At 46.4% G+C, this 25,773-nt stretch overlaps 1 protein-coding gene and 1 long non-coding RNA gene across 2 annotated transcripts in view; both read left to right on the top strand.

Annotated features, from left to right (window-relative positions):
* LOC140720895 (uncharacterized) overlaps positions 1 to 25,773 on the top strand; it is a 222,558-nt gene that overhangs the window by 145,700 nt on the left and 51,085 nt on the right. The window contains 3 exon segments of the mRNA XM_073035741.1: positions 3,220 to 3,473; positions 5,097 to 5,161; positions 6,955 to 7,087. Coding sequence (XP_072891842.1) covers positions 3,220 to 3,473; positions 5,097 to 5,161; positions 6,955 to 7,087 — 452 coding nt within the window.
* On the top strand, positions 13,464 to 24,666 carry LOC140720941 (uncharacterized). The gene is made up of 3 exons (XR_012097284.1): positions 13,464 to 13,628; positions 17,072 to 17,245; positions 24,609 to 24,666. It is a non-coding gene; the product is annotated as an uncharacterized lncRNA (long non-coding RNA).

Raw genomic sequence — 25,773 nt, 5'->3', positions numbered from 1 at the left:
TGAATTCCTCCGGCATTTTGTGTGTTGCTTGGATTTCCAGCCGCTGCAGATTTTCTCTTGCTGCGGTTGGAGGCAGAACAAAGGTGATTTCCTCAACAGCTGATAGAAAGATTTTGTTCTCTTTTTCCGAATTCCTAATCCTTGCTTTCAGATTGCTAGAGCTCAACTCTTGTCTGTGAGATCTATCTGCTCCCATTCCCTGATTAGCCGGAAGCTCTCCGGGGCCCGTATACAGATCGTAGGGCTCAGAGAGAGGAAAAAGACCTGCCTGTGCCGATTTTCGGACCACAGTCTCCGGTTCTCACAGCAATTGTCACTCAATTAGAGTCGAAAAAGCCCTTACCTTTCCGCTCCTCCCGACATTTTGTATACTGCGCGCATGCGTAATTATCAGAGCCGGCAGCAATCCTGACGCCTGCGCATTTGATCGGTGCTTCAAACGACAGCGAAATTTTAACCGCGGGGCTTTATGGGTAATCATGGTGCCATTAAAAATTTCTGCAAGCATCGGTTCCATGTCCATATCTCAGTTTTTTTGTGTGTGTAGAAAACTCAGCAGCTTTCTTAACGCAGAAAGCGGCTCCCATAAACGATACACTCATTATCAACATGCATTTCGTGTATCTAATGCCAAAGTACAATCCTCTTACAAATGCAGATGTGAAACAAAAGAGATTCTGCAGTTGCTGGAAATACAGACACACACACACACACACACACACACACACACACACACACACACACACACACACACACACACACACACACACACACACACACACACACACACACAATACCGGAGGAACTCTGCAGTTCAGGCAGCAACTAAGCAGAGGAATACACAGTCTAGACATGCTGAAGGGGGGCTCGGCTTAAATGCTGCCCATTTCTTCCTCTCCACATTTACTGCCTGACCTGCTGATTACCTGCAATGTTTTGTAGAAATTAACCATTTTGTTTTTCAATTAACCAGTTTCCAAATGTTTCTCATCTTTCATTCATAGCCACATCCTGCTGGTCTTGTTCCTCTTCCTCCTCCTGCTCGTAACCTCCAGACCCCATCTCTTTCCAGAGCCCCAAAGCCCTGATTGGTGCTGGTAACTCTTTGGTTTCTGACTCTGCTCCACTGAAGATTCACTCGCTTGTCTGCTGTCAGGCTTTAGAGGTGCATTGCAGCAACCCAGCTGTCTGAGGCACAGTGTTTTGAAATTGGTGAAAATGACACAAAATTTGAAAAGAGCAGGGAAATAGGAGTTTAACCACCTTAGTCCAGAGCCATGGGGAAGGTCAAATACTCACTGAGCTCATCGTGTTAATTAGCCTGGAGAAAATCATGCAGGAAATTCATGCAGGTGTATAAGATGATGAGAGGCATTGATCGTGGGAAAAGTCAGAGGCTTTTTCCCCCCAGGGCTGAGATGGCTAACACATGGGGGGCATAGTTAAGGTGCTTGGAAGTAGTTCAATGGAGGTGTCAGAGATATATTTTTTTATACAGATGGTGGTGGGTGTGTGGACTGCACTGCCAGCGACGGTGGTATAGACGGGTACAATTGAGTCTTTTAAGAGCATCTTAGAGGTACATGGAGCTTAGGAAAATAGAGGGTTCTGTCGTAGGGTAATTCTAGGCATTTTCTAGAGTTGGTTGCTGTGGGCCGAAGGGCCTGTAATTTGCTGCAGATTTCTCTGATTCTAAGAAATTCAAGGGAAATCTCTTCTCCCACGGAGCCGTGACAAGTTGCAACAGGGAGAGTGAGAGATAATTTTTAAAATACGGATATGGAACAGAAACCTGGGCAGAGAGCAGATAGACCGAGTGGCCTTTCTGGTGTACATTGTGAGTTTGGCAGTGACAGTAAGTACCTGCGACATGGGATTTGATACAGAATTGATTTATCTTTCACAGATCCACAATATTAAACGCCAGTGTGGCGCTGTCTTCTCTCGCATCTCCAACTCCACATTCAAGGATCGGTGGCATTCAAACGCTGGGAAAGGCAACGCGTACAACACACTGGAGGAACTCAGCAGGTCGGGCAGCATCCATGAGAACGTTGTGTAGAGGGGGTTTCTTATTAGTATAAGAGGGTTTCTTCTTTGTGAGGGTTTATTTTCCTTTTTTGTTACTGCGTATGTTAATCAAATGGCTTCTTAGTTTTGTTATAAAAAAGTGCTGGAAGCTTGTTTGAGTTAAATTTACTGTTAACGGGAATTGTATTCATTTGTTAACCAATTGGAATTAATGTTATTCTCTCTTCTGGGTCTGTAAGCTATTGTTGGCGGGCTTTTGGGGATATCGCCGCGAGGGGGTGACAGAGAGAGAGGACGCGATGCTGTAAACTGGGTGAGGAACGGACCCCGAGTGGGGGTCCGAGGCCAGGATGTTCGGCGAGGAGAGAAGACGAAGATAGATGTGCTTGGTTGATCACTTCGAGTGGTCCTGAGCTACGAATCGAGGAGATCGGAGGGGATCAAATGGTGGCCAGAAGATTTTGTTAATTGAGCTCCAACAGTTGTATACGAAGTGGTTTGGACTTTGATAAGGCTTGGCGCCTTTTCTTTATTTTCTTTTCCTTTATATATATTGTATCATTATTAATCACATAGTTCTAGTAATATCTATAAAGTGTTATCATTTAATGGCATATGGTGTACTGTCTATTATTATTATTAAACCCAGAGTTTCGAGCTGCTTGGGAGGACTTGTGTAATAGCCACGGGCCGGTACCGAATTCAAACGAGAGCCGGTGGTGGTACTGCCTGGGGCAAGTATCTGAGGGTGAGACCCTCTTAGTGGACGCTCCGAAATACCACGAGGGAGGGGAGTTGACCGCTGAAGACACCTCGGTGAGAGAGAGAGGTCGCGGCGACTGGGCCCTGAAGCCGTGGGAGACGTAGGCAGCGTGTGTGTGGAGTATAGTGACCAGAATACGGCCCTGAGGGCCGAAGAGGCGATGGCCTGTCTGGGTGGTGCGAAGTGGTTTAAGGTGCTGGATCTGTGGAGTGGATGTTGCCAGATCCCGATTAGTGAGGCCGACAAGGAGAAGACGGCCTTTATAGGTCCCCTAGGATTCTTCCCGTCCGGAAAGATGCCACAGGGCATATCCGGAGCTCTTGCAACCTTCCCGCGGGGCATGTGGAAGACCATGGGGGATGTGGAGGTGTCTGGAGTTTTGGCGTATGTGGATGTTCTCCTGGTATTTGGATTTGCCTCGGGAGAATCTGAAGCGAGACTGTTGCAGGAGCGACTGAGAACTAAAGAGCTAAAGCTTTCTCTGGTCACGTGTCAGATCTGGCGAAGGTCGCAGCTCGTGAGTGACTGTCTCTACGGAGTCAACTTTGAAGCGGAGATGGATAGGCCAAATTCTCATCAGAAACCGGAGAAAGTGACCCGGAATCAGGTGGAAGACCAAGAAAGTTATCTGATTAAGAGTAACAGCAAACCGAGAGCCCGGAGAGGGGAGTTTGAGGAGGTGAAGCAATTGCGGACAGATCTTGGAAGAGGGAAGCGGAAGCTTGAAGGGAACCTGAAGATGACCATCGACAGTCCAAATGAAGTGGAAACCCTGAAGATTGACCTTGAAGAAGTCATCAGGAAGGAAAAGCTGGAGATAAGTGCAGTGAATACAGAATTGTTGAGACTGTGGCGGGAGTTGGAGGAGCCAGAGAGGAAGCTGATGTCTCGATTGCGGGAGGCTGAAGAGGCTGGGGGAGCAGTGCAGGCCACGTGCTTCCATTTGGAGAAGATCAAACAGCAGCTACCGATCGCAGAAGTGAGGAAGAATAGGGATTCGAAGGATGATGCGCTGGATGTGTGGTACATGCTGCCTTTTGCTAACTTCCCCTCGATTGAGGAAGAGAACTTTAGCCCTTCTAGCACTGAGTCAGGTGTAGTGGGGAGGGTTAGCCGTGGACAGCAGGGGGCTCAGAGTTGCAAGGGGTTATGAGTGAGAGATTGAGAGAGGAGTTGGCAAGCGGACCCGAGGTTGTGTCCGAGCCTGGAGGGTTTTGCTGAAGGGGTACGGAGGTCTCGGAGGGTTAAGGAACTCCCAGATAAGTTGATCTATGTAGCGCCTGAGGAACAGGGCGTGAGGTCTACTGTTTGGGGAGCAATATCACTGTTTGTGCCTGGGTTAGGGTGTGTATTGGCAGGAAGAGTTGGGGAGTTATTTAGAAGTCATGAGGACATGACTTTTATTTGGTGGGGGGAGAGTGTAAAGGGCGTTTCCTCTTTGTTACTCCGTCTGTTAATCAAAATGGCTTCTTTGTCTTGTTAAATGTAAGAATGCTTCTTTGTTATAAAAGAGCGCTGGAAGCTTGTTTGGGTTAAAATTTACTGATAACGAGAATTGCATTCATTTGTTAACCAATTGGGATTAATGTTATTCTCTCTTCTGGGTCTGTAAGCTAGTTTTGGCGGGCTTTTGGGGAGTCGGCCCGAGGGGATGAGGGAGAGAGGACGCGATGCTGTAAGCTGGGTGACGGAACCGAGGCCAGGTTGTAGATGTACATTTGTACAAAAATGACAGGAAAAATATAAATGGACCGTGACCAATGGCTACAACCGCGACAGCGCAGGGATCTACCTGCAAATTGACTGTGATTGTGCAGGTAGCTCATTGCATTAGTTTCCATTCAATAGTACCGATTACAGAAACAACATACCATCTCGATTTCAGACAAAACCTAGGTTCAGCAGCAGATTCTATTGGTGCCAGATATTGTTTCAATCAGAAACCATTTCTGCCCAATCAATTCTAAGTGCTGACTATAGACAGCACAATGCGACAGATTATGTGAACACAGGACAGGGCCTTTCTGTGAAGATTCTGTCCATATTCCACTGTCCATATCCCAGTGTCCGACACCTAGTCTCCCGACTGTATGTTTCGAAAGAAACTTTCGATATTCTGTTGGAATGTCGCTTATTCCAAAGGGCCAAATGATTTAACACGGGAAGGAGTGATGGGCTGATCCAAAATGGGAACCATGGAGGGAGTGAGGGAAGAACTTCAGTAAAAAATTGTTGTCAGAATGTCGTCTGGGAGGGAGAGATGCATTCACTGAAAATTTTCACCTGTGTTAAATTCCCGAAGGGAGGGTATGACGACCTGATTGACAACCAGCGAAGGAGTGAGCCGCGGATTGGAAATGGCCACCTGTGATGAAATGCACTGACCTCTTCAGGCTGTAGAGCGGGGAAGGTGTCTTCAATGGATTTCTGTGCAAACTGGAGGCGAGGTTTAAAGGTGCGAGTTGGTTAGCGTCAATCAAGACCATCTTCTACAGGGGTCATGGAGAGCGGGAGAGGGGATGGGAAGAGAGTGGGGAAGAGAGTGGGGAAAGCGAAGTGGAGAAGAGGAGGAAAGATGAGTGAAACCATCATCACCCCTGTGTGCTCCATCTCCACTTACCCTTCACATTTCTGTCCCTCTCTCCACCAGTCTTTCCACTCACTCTGCACTCTCTCAACCCTCTCGCTCTCCGCCCACACTCTCGCCTCTAGCTCTGCACCGCTCCGTCAGCACCCACCTCACCACCACTATACTCTCCTCTGCACATCCTTCGTCTTTCATTCCCCTTTCCCCCGGTCTATCCCTCTCTTCCCAACCCTCCGCTCCATTAACCCCACCTGTAAGCCTCATAATTTGTATAATCTCTATCAAATGTCCCGGAAATCTACATTCCAAGGAATAAAGTCCTAACCTATTCAATCTTTCCTTATAACGTAGGTCCTCCAATCGCGGCATCATCCTTGTAAATTTTCAAAGAATTCTTACAAATCTATTTACATATTTCATGCAGTTAAGTGACCAAAACTGCAGACAATACTCTACATTAGGCCTCACCAACTTCAACATAACATCCCATCTCCTGCACCCAGTACATGAAGTCCATTGCGTCAAAACATTTCCTTACGACCCTATCCACATAGGACGCCATTTCCAACGCATTGTGACCTTGTATTCCCCGACCCCATTGTTGTACACACTCATCAGTGTCCGACTTTTAATCTGTAAACCCTAGCCTCCTGGTTCCTACCGAAGGTCCATTTGTTATTTATCCAGCTGATCCAAATCCCTCCGCAAGATATGATGGCCTCCTTCACTGTCCAATATACACTCACTTGGTGTACATACAGAAACGTGGTTAAGTTCATGGATGGGAGGCCATGATCTGACGGATTTACAGTTCGACACAGTGATCGGGAGCAGTGCGTGGAAATCGCAATACCCCAACCCCCGCCTCACCCCACAACACCCCCTACCCCACCCCAGCGTCGGGTTGCAGAACCGGGGCCATGTGCGGTAAAAGTTTCACTGTGGAATTCCGAGACGAGGGCCACAATCTCAACCGTGACTAACATATTCGCCACTGTGGATAAATAACTGGTTAGTTTAATCATTCTGACCAGACGCACCGCCTCTCACTCATCCATGACTCCTCACTGCCGCTCCCCTTCACAGTGGACTCTTCTTCCAGCCTCTCCTTCTTACCTTCCAAATCGCTCCACTCTCCTCGCCACCCAAAACACTGAACCCTCCTTTCTATAAACCCGGTCAGTTTACCACACCCTCCGCACTGCACTCATTCACTCATTTACGCTGCAAACTCGTCTCCCCCCTTTCCTTTCTTTGACGCCATTTTCACTCACCTCACCTTCCTCGCCACCCCTATAGCTTACCCCCACCACCTCGGTATCCTGCACACCCATCCTTCCTCACCCCTTTCTGTAGCCCACCACGCCGACTCCCTCCCCCACCAATTCCACCTTTCCATCCCAGTCTCCGTAAAAAAAAACAACCCTCCCTCTCCTTTTCTTTTAGCCCTCTATCCCTTTCTCTCTACCTCGCTCTCCTCACTCTCCAGCTCTCTCCCCTGGCTCCAACCATCTCTAAATCCCCCTCTCTATATCCCCCGTGACTGTCCACTCTCAACATCATACATTGCCAGGTATGATGATGCGGCCATCATTGAATCGTGGCTGAAGGATGATTGCAGTTGGGAGCTGAATGCCCGAGGTTACATGTTATACAAGAGGGAGAGGAAGGCAGGCAGAGTGGGTAGTGCGGCTCTACTGGTAAAGGTAGGAAGATGTTACATAGGACCGGAAGATGTTGAATCCTTGTGGATTGAGTTAAGAAACAGCAAATGTAAAAAGACGCTGATGGCAGTTATATAGAGGCCTCTAACAGTGGCTGGGAGGTGGACCACAGGTTACAACAGGTAATAGAAAAGGCGAGTCAAAAGGGCAATGTTATGGCAGTCATGGGACATGTTAACATGAAGGTCAACTGGGAAAATCAAGTCAGTAATGGATCTCAAGGGAGTGAGTTTGTTGAATGCCCGAGGGATAGCCTTTCAGAGCAGTTTGTCATTGAGCCTACTACGGAATCAGCTGTACTGGATTGGGTGCTATATAATGAACGGGAGGCGATTAGGGAGCTTAAAGTAGAAGAACCTTTGGAAAATTTGATCGCAACACGAGTGCGAGCAACTAAAATCATTAGAAGGGAAAAGATGAAATATGAAAGCAAGCTGAGAAATAATATCAAAGTGGAATATAAAAGTTTTTCCCCAAGTGTATATTACAAATAAAAGAGAAGTTGGAGTGGATCAAGGACCGCTAGAAAACGAGGCAGGAGAAATAATAACCGGGTACAATGAGATGGCTGATGAAACTAATTGAGTATTTTGCATCATTCTTCACTGTGGAAGACACTAACAACACGCCTGATATTGTGGTGTGGGAACGAAGAGAAGTGGGTGCAGTTACTATTACAAGAGAGAAGGTGCTCAAAATACTGAAAGACCTAAAGGTACACAAGTCACCGTGACCAGAAGAACTGCACCCTGGGGTGCTGAAAGAGGTAGCGTTATTGATTCTGCTGGCATTAGAAATTATCTTGCGATAATCATTAGACTCCAGCATGGTGTCGGAGGACTGGAAAACTGCAGATGCCACTCCACTCTTTAAGAAAGGAGGAAGGCAGCAGAAAGGCAACTATAGACCAGTTAGCCTGACCTCAGTTGTTGGGAAGATGTTAGAATCAATTGTTAAGAGTGAGGTGATGGAGTACCTGGTGACACAGGACAAGATAATACAAAGTCAGCATGGTTTCCTTCAGGGAAAACCCTGCCTGATGACTCTTTTGGAATTCTTCAAGGAGATTACAAGTAGGTTAGATAAAGGTGATGAATTGGATGCTGTACATTAGGAACTTCAGAAGCCCTTTGACCAGGTGCACACACATGAACTGCTTACCAAGTTAAGAGTCCATGGTATTACAGGAAATTCACTAAAGTGGTTAGAGCATTGGCTGATTGGCAGGACGCAGGGAGTTAAAATAAAAAGGACCCTTTTCTGGTTGTTTGCCAGTCACTAGTTCCACAGGGGTCAGTGTTGGGACCGCTTCTTTTTATGCTTTATATAAATGAGTTAGATAATGAAATAGATTGTTTTGCTGCCAAGTTTTCAGATGATGCGAAGGTTGGTGGAGGGGCACCAGTGTTGAGGAAACAGGTAGGATGAAGAAGGATTAAGATTAGGAGAATGGGGAAGAAAGTGGCAAATGAAGTACAATGTGGGAAAATGCAGGGTCATGCAATTTGGTAGCAGAAACAAATGTGCGGACTATTTTTTAAACTGTGAGAAATTCCAGGAATCTAAGATAAAGGGGGAGATGGGAGTCATTGTGCAAAACACCATGAAGGATATCTTGCAGGCTCATTCGGTGGTGAGGAAGGCAGATGCCATGTTAGCATTCATTTCAAGAGGTCTAGCATACAAGAGCAAGGATGTGATGCTGAGGCCTTAAGGCACTGGTGAGGCCTCACCTTGAGTATTTTGAGCAGCTTTGAGCCAGTCATCTTAGAAAAGATGTCCTGCCATTGGAGAGGGTTCAGAGGCGCTGCACAAGGATGATTCCAGGAATGAAAGGGTTATCACACGAGGAGCGTTAGATGGCTCTGGATCTGTACCCGCTGGAATTCAGAAGGATGAGGGGGAATCTCATTGAAACCTTTCGAAAGGCCCGGACAGAGTGGGTGTGGAAAGGATATTTTCCATCGTGGGACAGTCTAGGACAAGAGAGCACAGCCTCAGGATAGAGGGGCGCCCTTTCAAAACAGATCCGGAAAAATTTCCCGAGCCAAAGTACGGTGAGTGTGTGGAATTCGTTGCCACATGCAGCGATGGTGGCCAGATCATTGGGTATGTTTAAGGCAGAGATTGACAAGTTCTTGATTAGACATGACAATGAACATTACGGGGAGAAGAGCGGGAACTGGGATTGAGGAGGAGGGAAAAAGGTTTAGTCATGATTAAATGGCGGAGCAGACTCGATAGGCTAGATGGCCTCATTCTGCTCCCATGTCTTATGGTCTCTCTTTCTCCTCCTCTCTTTTCCCCACCATCTTTCCACACACTCACTTTCATCTGCAGCTACCCGCTCTCCACTTTCCACACACAACTTTCTCAACACCTCACTCTCCTCCCATTCCTCAGCAATGGAGGGAGGTAGCGTTCTACCTCTACCTCCACGCTCATATAAAGATCACTTAACAAGTCAGTAGCTCTGTAACCGCGAACGCTGCAGATTCCAGATTCTCGGTAATGTTCGTTATATTGAGGAAATCATAGTTAGGAACGCCACGGGCTGGTTTATGTATGTTGCAACCGGGGGGGGGGGGGCGCTGGTAGCGGACCCAAATGCAAGACACAGACACTGAAGTACTGGGAGCAGGGCTAAGATTATCCAGAATGCAACGGAAGTCAGGAGGAAGTGACGCTGGACATGGATACAGGCCCTGGACGAGACAAGCACACCGAGCCTGGTCTAGGACTCAGAATGTGAAAACGGGACCTGGATGAGGAACTTGGAACTAGTTGTCTGGACTAGGACTCCGAGATAGAGACTGGACAGGGACCCGGAACATGGGTCTTGACTAGGGATCGGAACCCGGATCCAGTCGAGGACTCGGGACTAGGAACAGACTAGACACAAGATAACACTGGGATCACAGGGACGTGGCTTGGACTAGACCAGGATCTTGGACGTGGCTAGGGCTGGACGAGGAATCTCCAGCACCAGGCTGGGCGAGGTACTCCTGGGCTCAGTGAGGCACCAGAACTGGATGAGGACACGAAGCTCAGACTTGGACGGGGCTGGAACATGGCGCCCTGACTTGATCTTGGAACACAGAGCCTTGGTGTTGGAGTACAGGGTCACAGAGCCGGGATCCCTCTTTGGGAACAGGTCTGAGAGCTGGAGTTCTACACAGAACACAGAACCAGGACCCCTCCTTGGGAACAGGACTTAGGGCCGGGGATCTGTACAGAGTCAGGACCCTCCTAAGGCCGGGACTCTTTCCTTGATGGACACTAAACACAGGGGCACAAAGAGACAGATCCAAACTCAGCAATAGATAGGTCCATATCTTGGCATGCCGAGGCTCCAGTCTCACTCCGGCGGTTGAACCTGACGGCAATACAGGCAAGGTAGCAGGCGAAGGAAACTGACGAAGGTTAGTGCCAAAATAACTGTTGATATAAGATGCCGAACTGACTGCCAGAATTTCAGAAGTGCTGGGACAGGAAGAAAGGAGAGAACAGTCCAGCAGACTGAAGATGAATCCCGAAGCAATTTATGGAGCCATCACAAAACGAGAATCAGGTGCCTCAATTAAGGCAGCCACTGGACCCAGGGAAAACAGGAAATCCCGGAATGAGGATCGATGAACCGGACCGTAAACCGGAATGCGGATTTCACGGACCGGACCATGGCACTCACTCCAGTACAATCGCATGTTTATTGTGATTCTTTTTCTCAGTTAATCTGAGAGGGGGTAAGTTCAAAGAAGATGTGAGAGGCAAGTTCATTCACACAGAGATTGGTGGGTGTCTGGAATGCCTGGGGTGATGGTAGAGGCAGATATATTAGAGACTTTTAAGAGTCACTGAGACAGGCACATAAATGTGAAGAACATGGAGGGAGATGGACATTGTGCAGGCAGAAGGAATCAGTTTAGTGGCCATTTGGTTGCTAATTTACTTGGTTGAGCTCAACATGATGGGCCGAACTTTGTTGACGTACTTTGTTACGTCAGCAATATTTCAATGTTATTTTCAGTTCGGTGCATTGTTTTACCGTACCGAGCTGCAGAAATTCTTTCAGCCTTTTGTCCAACTTTGCCAACTCATTCCTGATTCCCACATCACTCTCTGGGACTGCGAGCCTTTCCCCATCACCAGGTCTGAGGAAAAGCAGGGAATCCTCTGTCACGGTTTCCTTCTCTGTGTGCTCTGTGATTTCCTGTAAACATGGAAGGTGTTGAGTGATGGACTGAGTGAAAGAGAATGGAGAAGACATTATCTGCTCAATGATGAGACGTCCCAGTGACTTTGATCAAGGGAACAGTCACTGGGCAGCCTCTACACCCATGCTGTAAATTACTGGGTTCGATAATTAGCAGCAAAGCACATGACTGTGGAAATTACATATCAGAATATTATTAGAGTCACAGAGCCCAGCAGCACTGAAACAGGCATTTCGGCCCTTCTAGTCAATACCGACCCGTTTGTGTTTTTACTGCCAACTACCTACATACACTTCCCATCCATGTCCTTACCCAAATTTCTCTTTAGTGTCTAACTCGAACCCACATCCACCACTTCCACTGGCAACTCATTCCACACTCTCACCAACCTCTGAGTGAAGAATTCCCCTTCAGATTCCCCAAAAATATTTCATCTCTCACCCTGAGATATCAAGTGTGACAGTGGGAGAGTGGGTATGGAACCGGAGGAAATAGCAGAGGTACTTAATGAATACTTTACTTCAGTATTCACTATGGAAAAAGATCTTAGTGATTGTACTGATGACTTGCAGCAGACTGAAAAGCTTGAGCATGTAGATATTGAGAAAGAGGATGTGCTGCAGCTTTTGGAAAGCATCGTTGGATAAGTCGCTATGGATATGAACATTTGGAGAGGTATAATGTGATTAGTAATAGTCAGCATGACTTTGTGAAGGACAGGTCGTGCCTTACGAGCCCGATTGAATTTTTTGATGATGTGACTAAACACATTGATGAAGGAAGAGCAGTAGATGTAGTGTATATGGATTTCAGCAAGGCATTTGATAAGGTAACCCATGTAAGGCTTATTGAGAAAGTAAGGAGGCATGGGATCCAAGGGGACATTGCTTTGTGGATCCAGAACTGGCTTGCCCACTGAAGGCAAAGAGTGGTTGTAGCTTGGTCATATTCTGTAGAGAGGCCGGTGACCAGTGGAGTGTCTCAGGGATCTGTTCTGGGACCCCAAGTCTTTGTGATTTTTATAAATGACCTGGATGAGGAAGTGGAGGGATGGGTTGGTAAGTTTGCTGATGACACAAAGGTTGGATGTTTTGTGGATAGTGTGGATGGCTGTCAGAGTTTACAGCGGGACATTGATAGAATGCAGAACAGGGCTGAGAAGTGGCAGATGGAGTTCAGCACAGGTAAGTGTGAAGTGGTTCATTTTAGTAGGTCAAATATGATGGCAGTGAAAATGTCGGGACTGAGATGAGGGGAAATGTCTCCACGCCGAGGGTGGTGAATGTCTGTAAATCCACACCACAGAGGGCGGTGATGACTCGGTGATCGTCCTCACATAAAACAGAGGCAGGCAGATTTGTGGAGACCGAAGGGATTGAGAAAATGAGGATCGGTAGAAGCATGTGGCTGAAATGGGAGAGTAGCCTCCATCTTGCTGATGGTTAAAGGGGCCGAATGACCTCCTCCTGCTGTTTCTCACTTAATGCTTCAGTGTTCCTGTCCAGTGAGGCCAGAGGAATGTGAATAGAAATGAGTGTTTATAAACATAGACTGATTTAAATGACAAACACGAGGAAATTTGCAGATGCTGGAAATTCAAGCAACACACGCAAAATGCCGGTGGAACGCAGCAGGTTAGGCATCTATAGGGAGAAGCGCTGTCCACGTTTCGGAACGGTTCAGGACTGACGAAAGGTCTCGGCCCGAAGCGTCGACAGTGCTTCTCCCTATAGATGCTGCCGAACCTGCTGCGTTCCACCAGCATGTTGTGTGTGTTGACTGATTTAAAAGAAACCTGCTCATTTTCTGTGTGGGTCTGAATTGTGTGTTGGGATGGGAAGTGAATCAAAACTATAACTCTGAGAACTCTGTGACCTGGGGCTGGAGGGAAAGGGATCAGGGAAGATATGGAAGGAAAATCTAAATACGTATGGAAATGATATAGGGAAATAATGAAATAATGTGGGAAATGCGGCGGTGGGTAGGGCAGTATGTGAAGGGCGAGGAACAGTCACCGGTCACATGGGAGACCCTCCAGCGAAACGTGATCATGTTTTACCGCAGATCGGCAGCATTTGCGGGTTTGTTTCCGTGGCCCCGCCCACCACCTGTGACGCAAAAGAAGCACATTGCGCATGCTCACAGGCCCGAGCCGGGCAGTGATGTTTTTTTCGTTCTTTGTGTAAGTGGGTCAGCGGTGGATCCGGGTTCGGGTTCGGGTTCGGAATCGGGAGGGGGTCCTCGCCCCCTTGGACGGGGAGCCGGAGACGGATTATTCTCTGCGGGGCAACACCAACAATTTCCCTTCGGTGAGTATTGAAGCCGGTTCCGAGCGGGGAGGTCTGACGTTGAGTGGTGAGTTAACTTTCCCGAACTCAAACAAGAGAAAATCTGCAGATGCTGGAAATGCGAGCAACGCGCACAAAATGCTGGAGGAACTCAGCAGTCCGGGCAGCATCTAGGGGAAGAATACAGTCGACATTACCGGCCGAAATCCTTCGGCAGGACCGGAGAATAAAAGGTGGGGGTGGGGAGGGGAGAGAGAAACACAAGGTGATCGGTGAAACCTGAAGGGGGAGGGGATGAACTTTCCCGAACTGGCGGCCTCGCCTCGCTTCCTTCACAGAATCTGCCGGGGTCGGTCCGGGTTGTGAGACCTTCACACCGAACCGTCTGAGATGAGCCGCCGCTCAGCCCCTGTTGTTCTGGTCCTATTAGAAGGATGAAGTAAAACATGTTTCTATCTTGTTACTGACAGAGAATTGTATAATCTGTGTTCCGTGTGTTATCTGAATGTACTTGCCTGTGATGCTGCCACAAGTCAGTGTTTCTCTGTCCCTGTACCTTCCCGTACTTGTGCACTTGGTAATAAATTCAACAGGACCTGAGAAATCTCAGTGAGATTTGATTAGTGATGATCATCTTGGCAGCTCGGTGGGTCGAATGTATGAGACAGTACACTGTTAAATGCAAAACCCTGAACAGTGTTGATAATCAGAGGGATCTTAGACTCCAAGTTTATCGCTCCCTGAAAGAGACTGCTCAGATTGATCGGGTGGTTAAGAAGGCAAATGGCATGGTTGTCTTTATCAGTTGAAGCATTGAGTTCAAAAGTCGGGAAGTTGTGTTGCAGCTTTATAAAACTCGTTAAACCACATCTGGAATGTTTCATACAGTTCTGGTCGCTCCCATTCTCGGAAGGATATCGGGGCTTTGGAGTGGGCGCAGAAAAGGTTTACCAGGATATTGCCTGGATTAGAGGGCCTGAGCTTTAACGGAAGGTTGGACAAAATTATGTTGTTTTCTCCGGAGCCGTGCCAGCTGGGGTGAGACTGGATAGACGTTTATAAGATTACCAGAGGATTAGAAGCCATGTCTCAGAAAGGCAGCGTCCATTATCAAGGACCTCCAGCACCCAGGGCATGTGGTTTTCTCAATGTTACCAGCAGGTAAGGAGGTACAGAAGTCTGAAGGCTCACACTCAGTGATTCAGGAACAGTTTCTTCCCCTCTGCCATCCGATTGCTAAGTGGATATTGAACCCTTGAACATTACCTCACATTTAAAATATGTAGTATTTCTGTTTGTTGCACGATTTTTAATTTAGTCACAGAAACATAGAAAACCTACAGCACAATACAAGCCCTTCGGCCCACAAAGTTGTGCCGACATGTCCCTACCTTAGGAATTACTATGGTTACCCATAGCCCTCTATTTTTCTAAGCTAGTATTTCTTTATTTTTCTCCAGTATCTCCAGGTACCTATCCAAAAGACCATATTCTACCCACCTCCACCACCTTGCTGGTAGCCAATTCCACACACTCACCAACCACTCCCTGAGTAAAAAAACTTTTCCATAACATTTCCTCTGCAACTACTCCCCAGCACCTTAAACCTGTGCTGTCTTTTCATAACCATTTCAGACCTGGGAAAAAGTCTCTGACTATCCACACGATCAGTGCCTCTCATCATCTTATACACCTCTGTCAGGTCACCTCTCATCCTCCGTTGCTGCAAGTAGAAAAGGCCGAGTTCACTCAAACTCTTCTAATAAGGCATGCTCCCCAATCTGTGTAAATATCCTCTGCACCATTTCTATGGTTTTCACATGCTTCGTGTAGTGAGGCAACCAGAATTGAGCACAGTGGGGTGTGACCAGCGTCACATATAGCTGCAACATTATTTCTCGGCTACTAAATTCAATCCCACGATTGATGAAGATCAATGTATCATATGCCTTCTTAACCACAGAGTCAACCTGCGTAGCAACTTTGAGTGTCCTATGGAGTGGGACCCCAGGATCCCTCTGATCCTCCACACTGCCAAGAGTCTTACCATTAATGTTATATTCTGCCATCATGTTTGACCTAACAAAATGAACCACTTCACACTTATCTTGTTTGAACTCCATCTGCCACTTTTCAGCCCATTTTTGCATCCTATCAATGTCCCACTGAAACCTCTGACAGCCCTCCACACTATCCACAACTCCCCCAACCTTTGTGTCATCAGCAAACTTGCTAACCCATCCCTCCACTTACTCATCCAGGTCATTTATTAAAATCACAAAGAGTAAGGGTCCTAGATATACTGTAAATGATTTAGTTGTTTATTTTTATTATTTTATTTTGTTTTTTTTCCTTCTATAATATGTATTGCATTGAACTGCTGCTGCACAGTTTTCAAATTTCATGACACACACCGGTGATAATAAACCTGATTCTGATTCTGAGTGGACAGACAAGCTATTTTTCCTGGGGGTTGAAATGTCTAATATATTTAAGGTGAGAGGAGATGTAAGCAGTAAGTTTGTTTCTTTACACAGAATGGTGGGTAGCTGGAAAACTCTGCCTGGGGTGGGAGACCCCACTGGTCACGTGATCTCGTTTGCCCCTCCCATTTAACAGCAGATGGGCAGCATCTGTGCATCTGTTTCCGAGGCCCTGCCCTCCGGATGATGTGACACTCACTTCGCGCATGTTCACTGTCTCCGGCCGGGCGGTGTTTTCTTTTCCGCTCAGTGCTGAAGTGCATCATCTGTGGGATCGAGGGAAGGGTCCTCACCTCCTGGGTGGGGGAGCCCGGGGTCGGGATCACTGTCTGTGGGCAGAAGATATTGCGTTCCCATCGGTGAGTATTGAGACCGATCCCAAGCTGGGAGATCCGATGTGGGCCGTGAGCCCCAAACTGAGGACCAATTACTCATTTATTTTCCGATTATCCGGGCTGGTCAAAAATCTGTAGACTTCACTTAATCTGCATTGAAACCTGGAGCCCAGGCAGTCTATTTCCGCAGAGTTGAAATGGGAGACCCACCAACAGGTCACGTGAGGCTGTTTACTGTCAATCTGCCCTGCCCTTCACTTTGTGATGCAAGATAACGTGGTGTGTGCTCAGAGTCCCCAGATGGGTCAGGATGCTTCCTCTATGTTGTGTTGGGGGATCTGACATTGGTCACTGAGTCCCGTTAACTTAACCACACATTGCTCCTGCACGTTTATAGCCCAGATGGATCAAATCACCTAATCCTGTTCCTGTGTCTTATGTATTACCATGACAGAATGATGGCTCCTTCTTATCCCATATTGTTTTGTGATGTGTGAGGGACAATAAAAGATTGTTCACTGAGATTATTATATTTGGCTTCAACGTTTAAGTTTCAGTGAGTTTTGTTCTTAGTAACATTAAGCAGAAATGTTTGGTTCTCCTTTTCATTGTTAATGTGCTTCATTATCTCTCTGGTTAATGTTAGACCTGCGGTGAGAGGTTTATTGGAAGAAAAAACCCCAGCTGGAAGCAAACCATGGCTAAAGATGTGGGAATAGCAACAAGTGAACTGGCCCGAGGACTGAGAGCATCAACTGGAGAGAACAACTCCGAATCAGCTGACTTGGAGATCCCAGTGAGTCAGTGAGGAGGAAGTTTGGTGAGTCTCATTTACTCAAACACTGGTCCTTTATACATTACATACCTGTACAATAGAAGGTGGGAAATAGTTGGTGAGACTGAATGTGCCCAGAAGAACCATTTATGCCTCTGTCAGACACAGTTGCAATCACTCCAGGTCTGGTAATGTGCTTCCAGCAGCCCAGCCCTTTAAAACCACTCCCACTCTGTGGAAGTCGAATCTGGATAAAGTCACTCTGAGACCATATGGTACAAACTCTTTATTCCAAGCACCCAGGGCTTACTTAGTTAGTCGCTCAAACAGGAACAGTCTGTGACTGTTCCCACCCAATCCACTAACTGACTAACAATTCCCCTTACACCACAGATATATCCATCCAGATACCCCCACACAAGACAGGCTGGAGCCAAAGATATTTACTACATGACAGGCTGTAGCCCCTAAAGACAAACTACAAAATAGTCATAATGGTTTACACACACAGAACAGACTGAAGCTATCCTATCTCTACATGTGAATGTGCAAGGAGATAAGCATCTTGAAACCCTAGCTAGCTACCCACAAGAAGAAACATGGCTCAGCACATCGGTTGATCATCAGCAGTTTCTTTCAGAAAAACAGGCTGCTATTGTTTAACGAAGTGTTAACCATTTTACAGACTTTATCCTTCCCTCCTTTTGATCATTACATTATCAACAACACAGTAACTTCTTACAGAGATAGCAACTGATGACAGCATTGACTTATCAGTGGGTAAAGACAGGGTACAACAGTAATTGTAACAAAGATATGTACAACTGTTAGGACATAATGCAGTATCATGCCCCACATATTACCAAACAGGCCTTCAAAGATCACCATTTCGACCCTTCGGTGAACCCGTGTAAATCCTGCCCTACTTTCTTGATGCTGTCAATCTCCTTTGCAGTGTGCTCGGAGAGGGGTGTAATGTTAGTAGATTCATCAGGGATATACGTGCAGCATTCTGTGTCAATAACAGCACAGGTTCCCTCTTTCTCAGCTGGGATAAACTCTAAAGCTGTATGATTCTGTATGACTGTTTGCCAGATTGCAATCATTTCAGTGGATATTTCTGTTACTTGGGCCTGTGTTTCTGTCAGAGCCCCTGCAGTATTGTGGCCAGCTCCTCAAGTGCTGTATCCAAATTGATTATCTCTCATAAATTCCCGGCTACTCCATAGGAGAGAAAAGTAATCATCCAAAATCAATCAGTCTCAATTGTACCTCTCGGCTGCTGGGCACCTGCAAGTATGGCCAGGATGCATGTTTCCCAGTATTGGAAGTTCTGTTTGTTGGGGGCCTGAGACACCATTCCTCAAAACACTGACAGCCACAGTCATCTCTGTCTGGACCACAGGTCCTCATCTCACTTCCCCGGATGTTATTTGAGAAAGCCCAGGCTGAGAGTTCCTCACTCTGGTTGAGCGGGATTACTGACATTGGAACCTTAGTTTTACCATGCTGTGGAATTTCAGCACAAACCCAGCAGGCCCCTAGTTCTACCTGTTTGGCATAGGTATGACAGAAAGATGGAAATGTGTTAACATGGGGGCCCCCGGATGCTGGGGTGAGCCCTCTCAAAGGCATAAACATGAACACCACTAACAACCAATACATTTTCCATTAGTCCGAGAGAGACCTTCTACACAGTTCCTTCAGTAACATGTTTGGCACCTAATGATGTATCCACCGAGATTGCCCCTTCAGTTTCACAGCCATGGGAGCGGTCGGTAACACCTGATATGGTCCTCTCCACCGCAGTCCGAGTTTCCCTCAATCCCAGTTCTTCATCAGGAAAAAAAATCCCAGGTTCCATGGTGCAGAGTAGTTCTCTTCCTTGTAAGCCTGTCGTACCTGTGAATGTATGCTTGGAAAATTTTGGTTAGTTGGCATATATATTTCCCCATGTCTTCCCCTCGGGTATGAATATCCAATTTTGCTGGTAGACTTTCTGGGAGCAATGGTACACAAGGTCTTAGTCCCCAGGGTGTCTTCATGGGCCATCCATAAATGATTTCAGCTGGTGACAACCCTGTTTTCCCCTGTGGGGTAACCCTCATATGGAACTGGGTGACGGTAGGACCTTCAACCGAGTCCGATCTCCTCTGTTAGTTTGGCCAATTTACTCTTCAGAGTGCCATTGGCTCTCTCCACTGTGCCAGCGGCCCGAGGGTGGTGTACACAGTGGAATTGTTGCTTGATAGCTAGTTCATTACGTACGCCTTTGTTTACTTTCATCACGAAGTATGGGTCACTGTCAGAGCTCAGAATCTCTGCCAGGCTGTACCTGGGAATTATTTCCCATAATAATACCTTCACAACAGTCATAACAGTATTATTGGTAGTTGGAACAGCTTCAACCCATCTACTAAACACATCTATAATATCTAAGCAGTATCTATAGGAATGTACTCGAGGCAATTCAATAAAATCAACTTGTAGACACAAAAAGGTCCACCTGGCAAGGGAGTCGTACCCGGTGTGCAGGGTACAGGTTACCAACCATTACCTCCTTTCCCAGGTGTGTACAATTATGTATATAATCGACCAATATTGGTAAAAACTGTGTAGGAACACAAACCTGTCCCGCTGGGTGATCCAAAAACCTATGTTGGGGTCTTTCTGACACCCCATCTGGGACCACAGTTTTCACTCCTCCTCAGAGGCGTCCCCCTGAGAAGAACAAATCTCGATGTAGCTGTAGAGCGGTGAGTAAGTTGTTTACAAAGGTGGCATTACTAATGGGGTGGCCAGAGGAAGTCAGGAATCCCCATGTTCCCAGAGAGCCCTGTAGTCATGTACAATTCCAAATGTATAATGGGAGTCTGTGTAAACGTTCCCACTTTAGTCTGTTGCTGGGATACAGGGATGAGTCAGAGCAAACAGCTCAGCCTTCTGGGCGGAGACAGCTGCTTCAAAAGATGCCTGCTTAATTACTTCACTGTCCATCACTCTCGCATCGTTTCCCTGCTGGATCCACAAAGGAGCTTCCATCCTCAGAAAACGTTGCCTCGGGATTGAGGGGATATTGCTAAATGGATGGGAGAGTCTGTCCTTCTTTCGTGGTGATCCAGACAGGGGGACAGTTGGTGCGACAGACTTCTCGGCCTGAAATTACACAGAGATGCGGTACAGCATCTTGGGATTGGACACTATTAAAAGGTTGTCTTACCAGATATTCCGTCTTCACCTCAGACTCCTTCCCGTATTGGACTAGACCCGCGGCCAAGTCTTGCCAGTCTCCCTCGGTGCTGGAGGCTTGTTTCGTTAGGGTGTAGGCCAGGAACCCTGGGCTCTTTGGCTTGAACCCAGTGCAAACCCTAATGGTGGTATGGGGAACTACCAGTTCTGTCTGTCGCCAAAGGAAATCTGGAAATTCGGCCAGTAATGCAATACCGTCTCTTCCTTTAACCTCTCTAATCACCGTGACTGGGAACTTCTGTCCATCGAGGGGTGCATAATATTGGCTTTCCTCAGTGGCACACCCCATAGGGTCAAAGCACAGAGTCACATGAGGGTCGGCTGCTGGCAGAAGGAGTGGAGTCCAAATTAAGTGCCCTCCACTTGGGGGTCGGAAACTGGAGAAGCTGTCGGTTGTTCACCTGTCAAGGGTGACAGCATTGTCTGTGCAAAGAATCTCGACTTCCAACAGACAGAGCAAGTCTCTCCCTGCTAGATTACACCCCCGTCTGGTGGTGACTGTAAATGAAACCTCACACTGGCTCCCCTGGAATTCCACCTGCAGTGGCTGGGTAAGTGAATATGTATGTTCCGTGCCTTCAAACCCTGACAGAGTGATTATAACGTCTGATAGCTGGAATCCCTTTTCCGATACTATTTCCTGATCGAGAGTGGTTGTGGTTACCCTCATATCAATCATAAACGGAACTGGATTTCCAGCAACTTGCAATATTACATTGGGCTCTTCCTGAGGGTTGGCACTCATGGTTGGAAGCATCTTCTTGTCAATTTCTAAACGGGTTGTTGTCCCCACCTGTCCCTTGGTAGGTTTTTGCTCCCATTTCTGTTCCTCAGATATAGCCCGTTCACATCCTTCTTCCCACTGAACATGTTCACTTTAAATATTAGTTCCCTTTGGGGTTGATCGAGATTCGAAAGTTGGGTCCTAATGATATGTCAAAGCTTGTCGCATTCGATTTCAGTCATTGTCAGGCCAATCCATATTATTTGTTTTAATCATGTTGGCTAACTTAGTTGGTAAGCATTGGAGCAGTAGGGCATTGAACTGGGGGGAGAGATTCCCATCATTAAAGTCTTGGTCTCCTGCAAAGGTGCCGTATCAGGCCACAAATCGCTCTCAATAGTCTGGTCCCGATTCCCCAGGCTTAGGTTTGCATTCAGGTACTGCTGTTCAGGAGGATTTAAACTAATGTGGCAGGGGGATAGGAACAAGTGCAGAGAGACAGAGGGGTGCAAAATGAGAGTAGCAAAATTCCGTATCCACCGTCAACCCTTTAAGTATCATTTGCCAGTCTATCTTAGCTAATTCATATCTCATACCTTCAAAGCTACCCTTCTTTAAGTTCAGAACCTTTGTTTCTGAATTAACTATGTCACTCTCCATCTTAATGAAGAATTCCACCATATTATGGTCACTCTTGCCCAAGGGGCCTCGCACAACAAGATTGCTAACTAACCCTTCCTCTTTGCTCAATACCTAATGTGGAATTGCCTGCTCTCTAGTTGGTTCCTCAACATTCATATGCAATGGCAAGCATTTAAAGATTGCAAGGATGAAATACAACAAGTGTTCATCCAGTTTGGCAAAAGAATAAACCAGGGAAGGTAGTGCACCCGTGGCTGACAGGGGAAACTAGGGATAGTATCAAGTCCAAAGAAGTAACATACAAATTAGCCAGAAAAAGTGGCACACCTGAGGACTGGGAGAAATTCAGAGTCCAGCAGAGGAGGACAATGGGATTAATTAGGAAAGGGAAAAAAGATTATGAGAGAAAGCTGGCAGGGAACATTAAAACTGACTGTAAAAGCTTTTATAGATAAGTGAAAAGAAAAAGATTGGTTAAGATAAATGTAGGTCCCTTACAGTTAGAATCAGGTGAATTGGTCATAGGGAACAAGGACATGGCAGACCAATTCAATAACTACTTTAGTTCTGTCTTCACTAAGGAGGACATAAATAATCTTCCGGAAATAGTAGAGGACCGAGGGTCTAGTGAGATGAAGGAACTGAGGGAAATACATGTTAGTAGAGAAGTGGTGTTAGGTAAATTGAAGGGATTAAAGGCAGATAAATTCCCAGGGCAAGATGGTCTGCATCCCAGAGTGCTTAAGAAATTAGCCCAAGAAATAGTGGATGCATTAGTGATAATTTTTCAAAACTCCTTAGATTCTGGATTAGTTTCTGAGGATTGGAGGGTGGCTAATGTGACCTTACTTTTTTTAAAAATGTGGGAGAGAGAAACCGGGAAATTATAGACCGGTTAGCCTGACATCGGTGGTGGGGAAAATGCTAGAGTTGGTTGTGAAAATGTGATAACAGCACATTTGGAAAGAGGTGAAATAATCGGACAACGTCAGCATGGATTTGTGAAAGGAAAATCATGTCTGGAGAATCTTATAGAATTTTTTGAGGATGTAACTAGTAGGATGGATAGGGGAGAACAAGTGGATGTCATATATTTGGATTTTCAAAAGTCTTTTGACAAGGTCCCACACAGGAGATTAGTGTGCAAATTTAAAGCACACAGTATTGGTGGTATGTTATTGATGTGGATAGAGAATTGGTTGGTAAACAGGAAGCAAAGAGTGGGAATAAATGGGACCTTTTCAGATTGGCAGGCAGTCAGCAGTGGGGTACTGCAAGGCTCAGTGCTGGGACCCCAGTTGTTTACAATATATATTAATGATTTAGACGAGGGAATTAAATGCAGCATCTCCAAGTTTGCGGATGACACGAAGCTTGGCGGCAGTGTTAGCTTTGAGGATGCTAAGAGGATGCAGGGTGACTTGGATAGGTTAGGTGAGTAGGCAAATTCATGGCAGATGCAATTTAATGTGGATAAATGTGAGGTTATTCACTTTGGTTGCAAGAACAGGAAAACAGATTATTATCTGAATGGCCAATTAGGAAAAGGGGAGGTGCAATGAGACCTGGGTGTCATTGTACACCAGTCATTGAAAGTGGGCATGCAGGTACAGCAGGCGGTGAAAAAGGCAAATGGTATGTTGGCATTCATAGCAAAAGGATTTGAGTACAGGAGCAGGGAGGTTCTACTGCTGTTGTACAAGGCCTTGGTGAGACCACAGCCGGATGCAGTTTTGGTCCCCTAATCTAAGGAAAGACATTCTTGCCATAGAGGGAGTACAAAGAAGGTTCAACAGATTGATTCCTGGAATGGCAGGATTTTCATATGAAGAAAGACTGGATCGACTAGGCTTATACTCACTGGAATTTAGAAGATTGAGGGGGGATCTTATTGAAACGTATAAAATTCCAAAGGGATTGGACAGGCTAGATGCAGGAAGATTGTTTCCAATGTTGGGGGAGTCCAGAATGAGGGGTCACAGTTTATGGATAAAGGGGAAGCCTTTTAGGACCAAGATGAGGAAAAACTTCTTCACACACAGAGTGGTGAATCTGTGGAATTCTCTGCCACAGGAAACAGTTGAAGCCGGTTCATTGGCTATATTTAAGAGGGAGTTAGATATGGCCCTTGTGGCTAACGGGATCAGGGGTATGTAGAGAAAGCGGGTACAAGGTTCTGAGTTGGATGATCAGGCATGATCATACTGAATGGCGGTGCAGGCTTGAAGGGCCTAATGGCCTACTCCTGCACCTATTTTCTATGTTTCTATGTGTGGAAAATTAAAATCTCCCACAATCACAACCTTGTGCTTACTACAAATATCTGCTATCTCCTGACAAATTTCCTTCTCCAATTCTCGCTCCCAATTAGGTGGTTTATAATACACCCCTATAAGTGTTACTATACCTTCCCCATTCCTCAATTCCACCAAAATAGGCTCCCTAAATGAGCCCTGTAATCTATCCTGTCAAAGCACCGCTGTAGTATTTTCTCGGACAAGCATTGCAATACCTCCCCCTCTTGCCCTTCTGATTCTGTCACACCAGAAGCAACAAAATATTGGAATATTTAGTTGCCAATCACACCCCTCCTGCAACCATGTTTCACTAATAGATACAACATCATATTTCCAGTTATCAATCCATACTCTAAGCTCATCCACCTTTCTTAAAATGCTCCTAGCATTAAAATAGATGCATTCAAGAAACTTTCCACCTCTTCCTCTCTGTTTATCCCTAACGGTGCAAATAACTTTATTATCTCTTTTTTTCCCTTCTCCCCTACACCTTCAGTCTGAGCGCTCCTATATCAGGGAGGAAGTTCAAATCATCTGTGTGTTAAAAGTTTAGCCATCATGTTGACTGAAGGCAGCTGCAGGTTCATGAGGGACTGTTACTGTCAGATTCTGCAGTTCTTCTGGCGGCTCATCGCACCCAGGACTGAACCCTGGTCACTGAGCATTGGAGGAGTCTGTTCAATTGATGTTAGCCTTAAACTAGACTGGCATTTAATATTGTGGATCTGTGAAAGATAAATCAGTTCAGTATCAAATCCCGTGTCTCAGGTACTTACTGTCTCTACCACACTCACAATGTACACTAGAAAGGCCACTCAGCCCATCTGATTCCTGCCCATGTTTCTGTTCCATATCAGTATATCAAAATCTATCCCTGCCGTTCCTCTCTCACCCTCCCTGAGATGACAGGTTGCAACTAGTCACCACTCCGTGGGATAGGAGATTTCCCGTGAATTTCATGGAAACATATAAATGCACAACACATTACTGATGCTTTGTCCCACATTGCTGTGCCGACCATGTATCTTACTCTAGAAGCTGCTTAGAATTACCCTGCCGCATAGCCACCTATTTTCCTAAGCTCCATGTACCTATCTGAGAGTCTCTTAAATGACCCTATTGTATCTGCCTCTACCACCGTCGCTGGCAGTGCATTCCACACACACTCCACTCTTTGCTTAAAAAACTTAGCTCTGACATCTCCTCTGTACCTACTTCCAAGCAGCTTAAACCTATTCCCCCTCATGTTAGCTGTTTCAGCCCTAGGGAAAAAGCCTCTGGCTATCTACACGACCAATGCCTCTCATCATCTTATACACCTGCATGATTTTTTCCAGGGTGAATAAGACAATGAGCTCACTGTGGTTTTGACGTTCTCTCTCTCTGTCTCTGACGTCACAGTCCCGCCTCACTCAGGCACTTAAAGTGATACTCACAGTAAGCGAACCTGCTGTCTCGTAACACAATGCACCTCTAAAGTCTGACAGCAGACTAGCGAGTGAAACTTCGATGGTGCAAAGTCAGAAACCAAAGAGTTGCCAGCCTGAGTCAGGGCTTTGGGGCTCCAGAGAGAGATGGGGTCTAGAGTTTACCAGGAGGAGGAGGAATCAGACCAGCAGGATGTGGCTACAAAAGAAAGAAAAGAAACATTTGGAAACTGG

The sequence above is a fragment of the Hemitrygon akajei genome, unplaced genomic scaffold (genome assembly GCF_048418815.1).
Source record: "Hemitrygon akajei unplaced genomic scaffold, sHemAka1.3 Scf000048, whole genome shotgun sequence".
In the NCBI taxonomy this organism is placed as follows: Eukaryota; Metazoa; Chordata; class Chondrichthyes; order Myliobatiformes; family Dasyatidae; genus Hemitrygon; species Hemitrygon akajei.
This window is presented reverse-complemented; position numbering and strand designations above follow the sequence as displayed.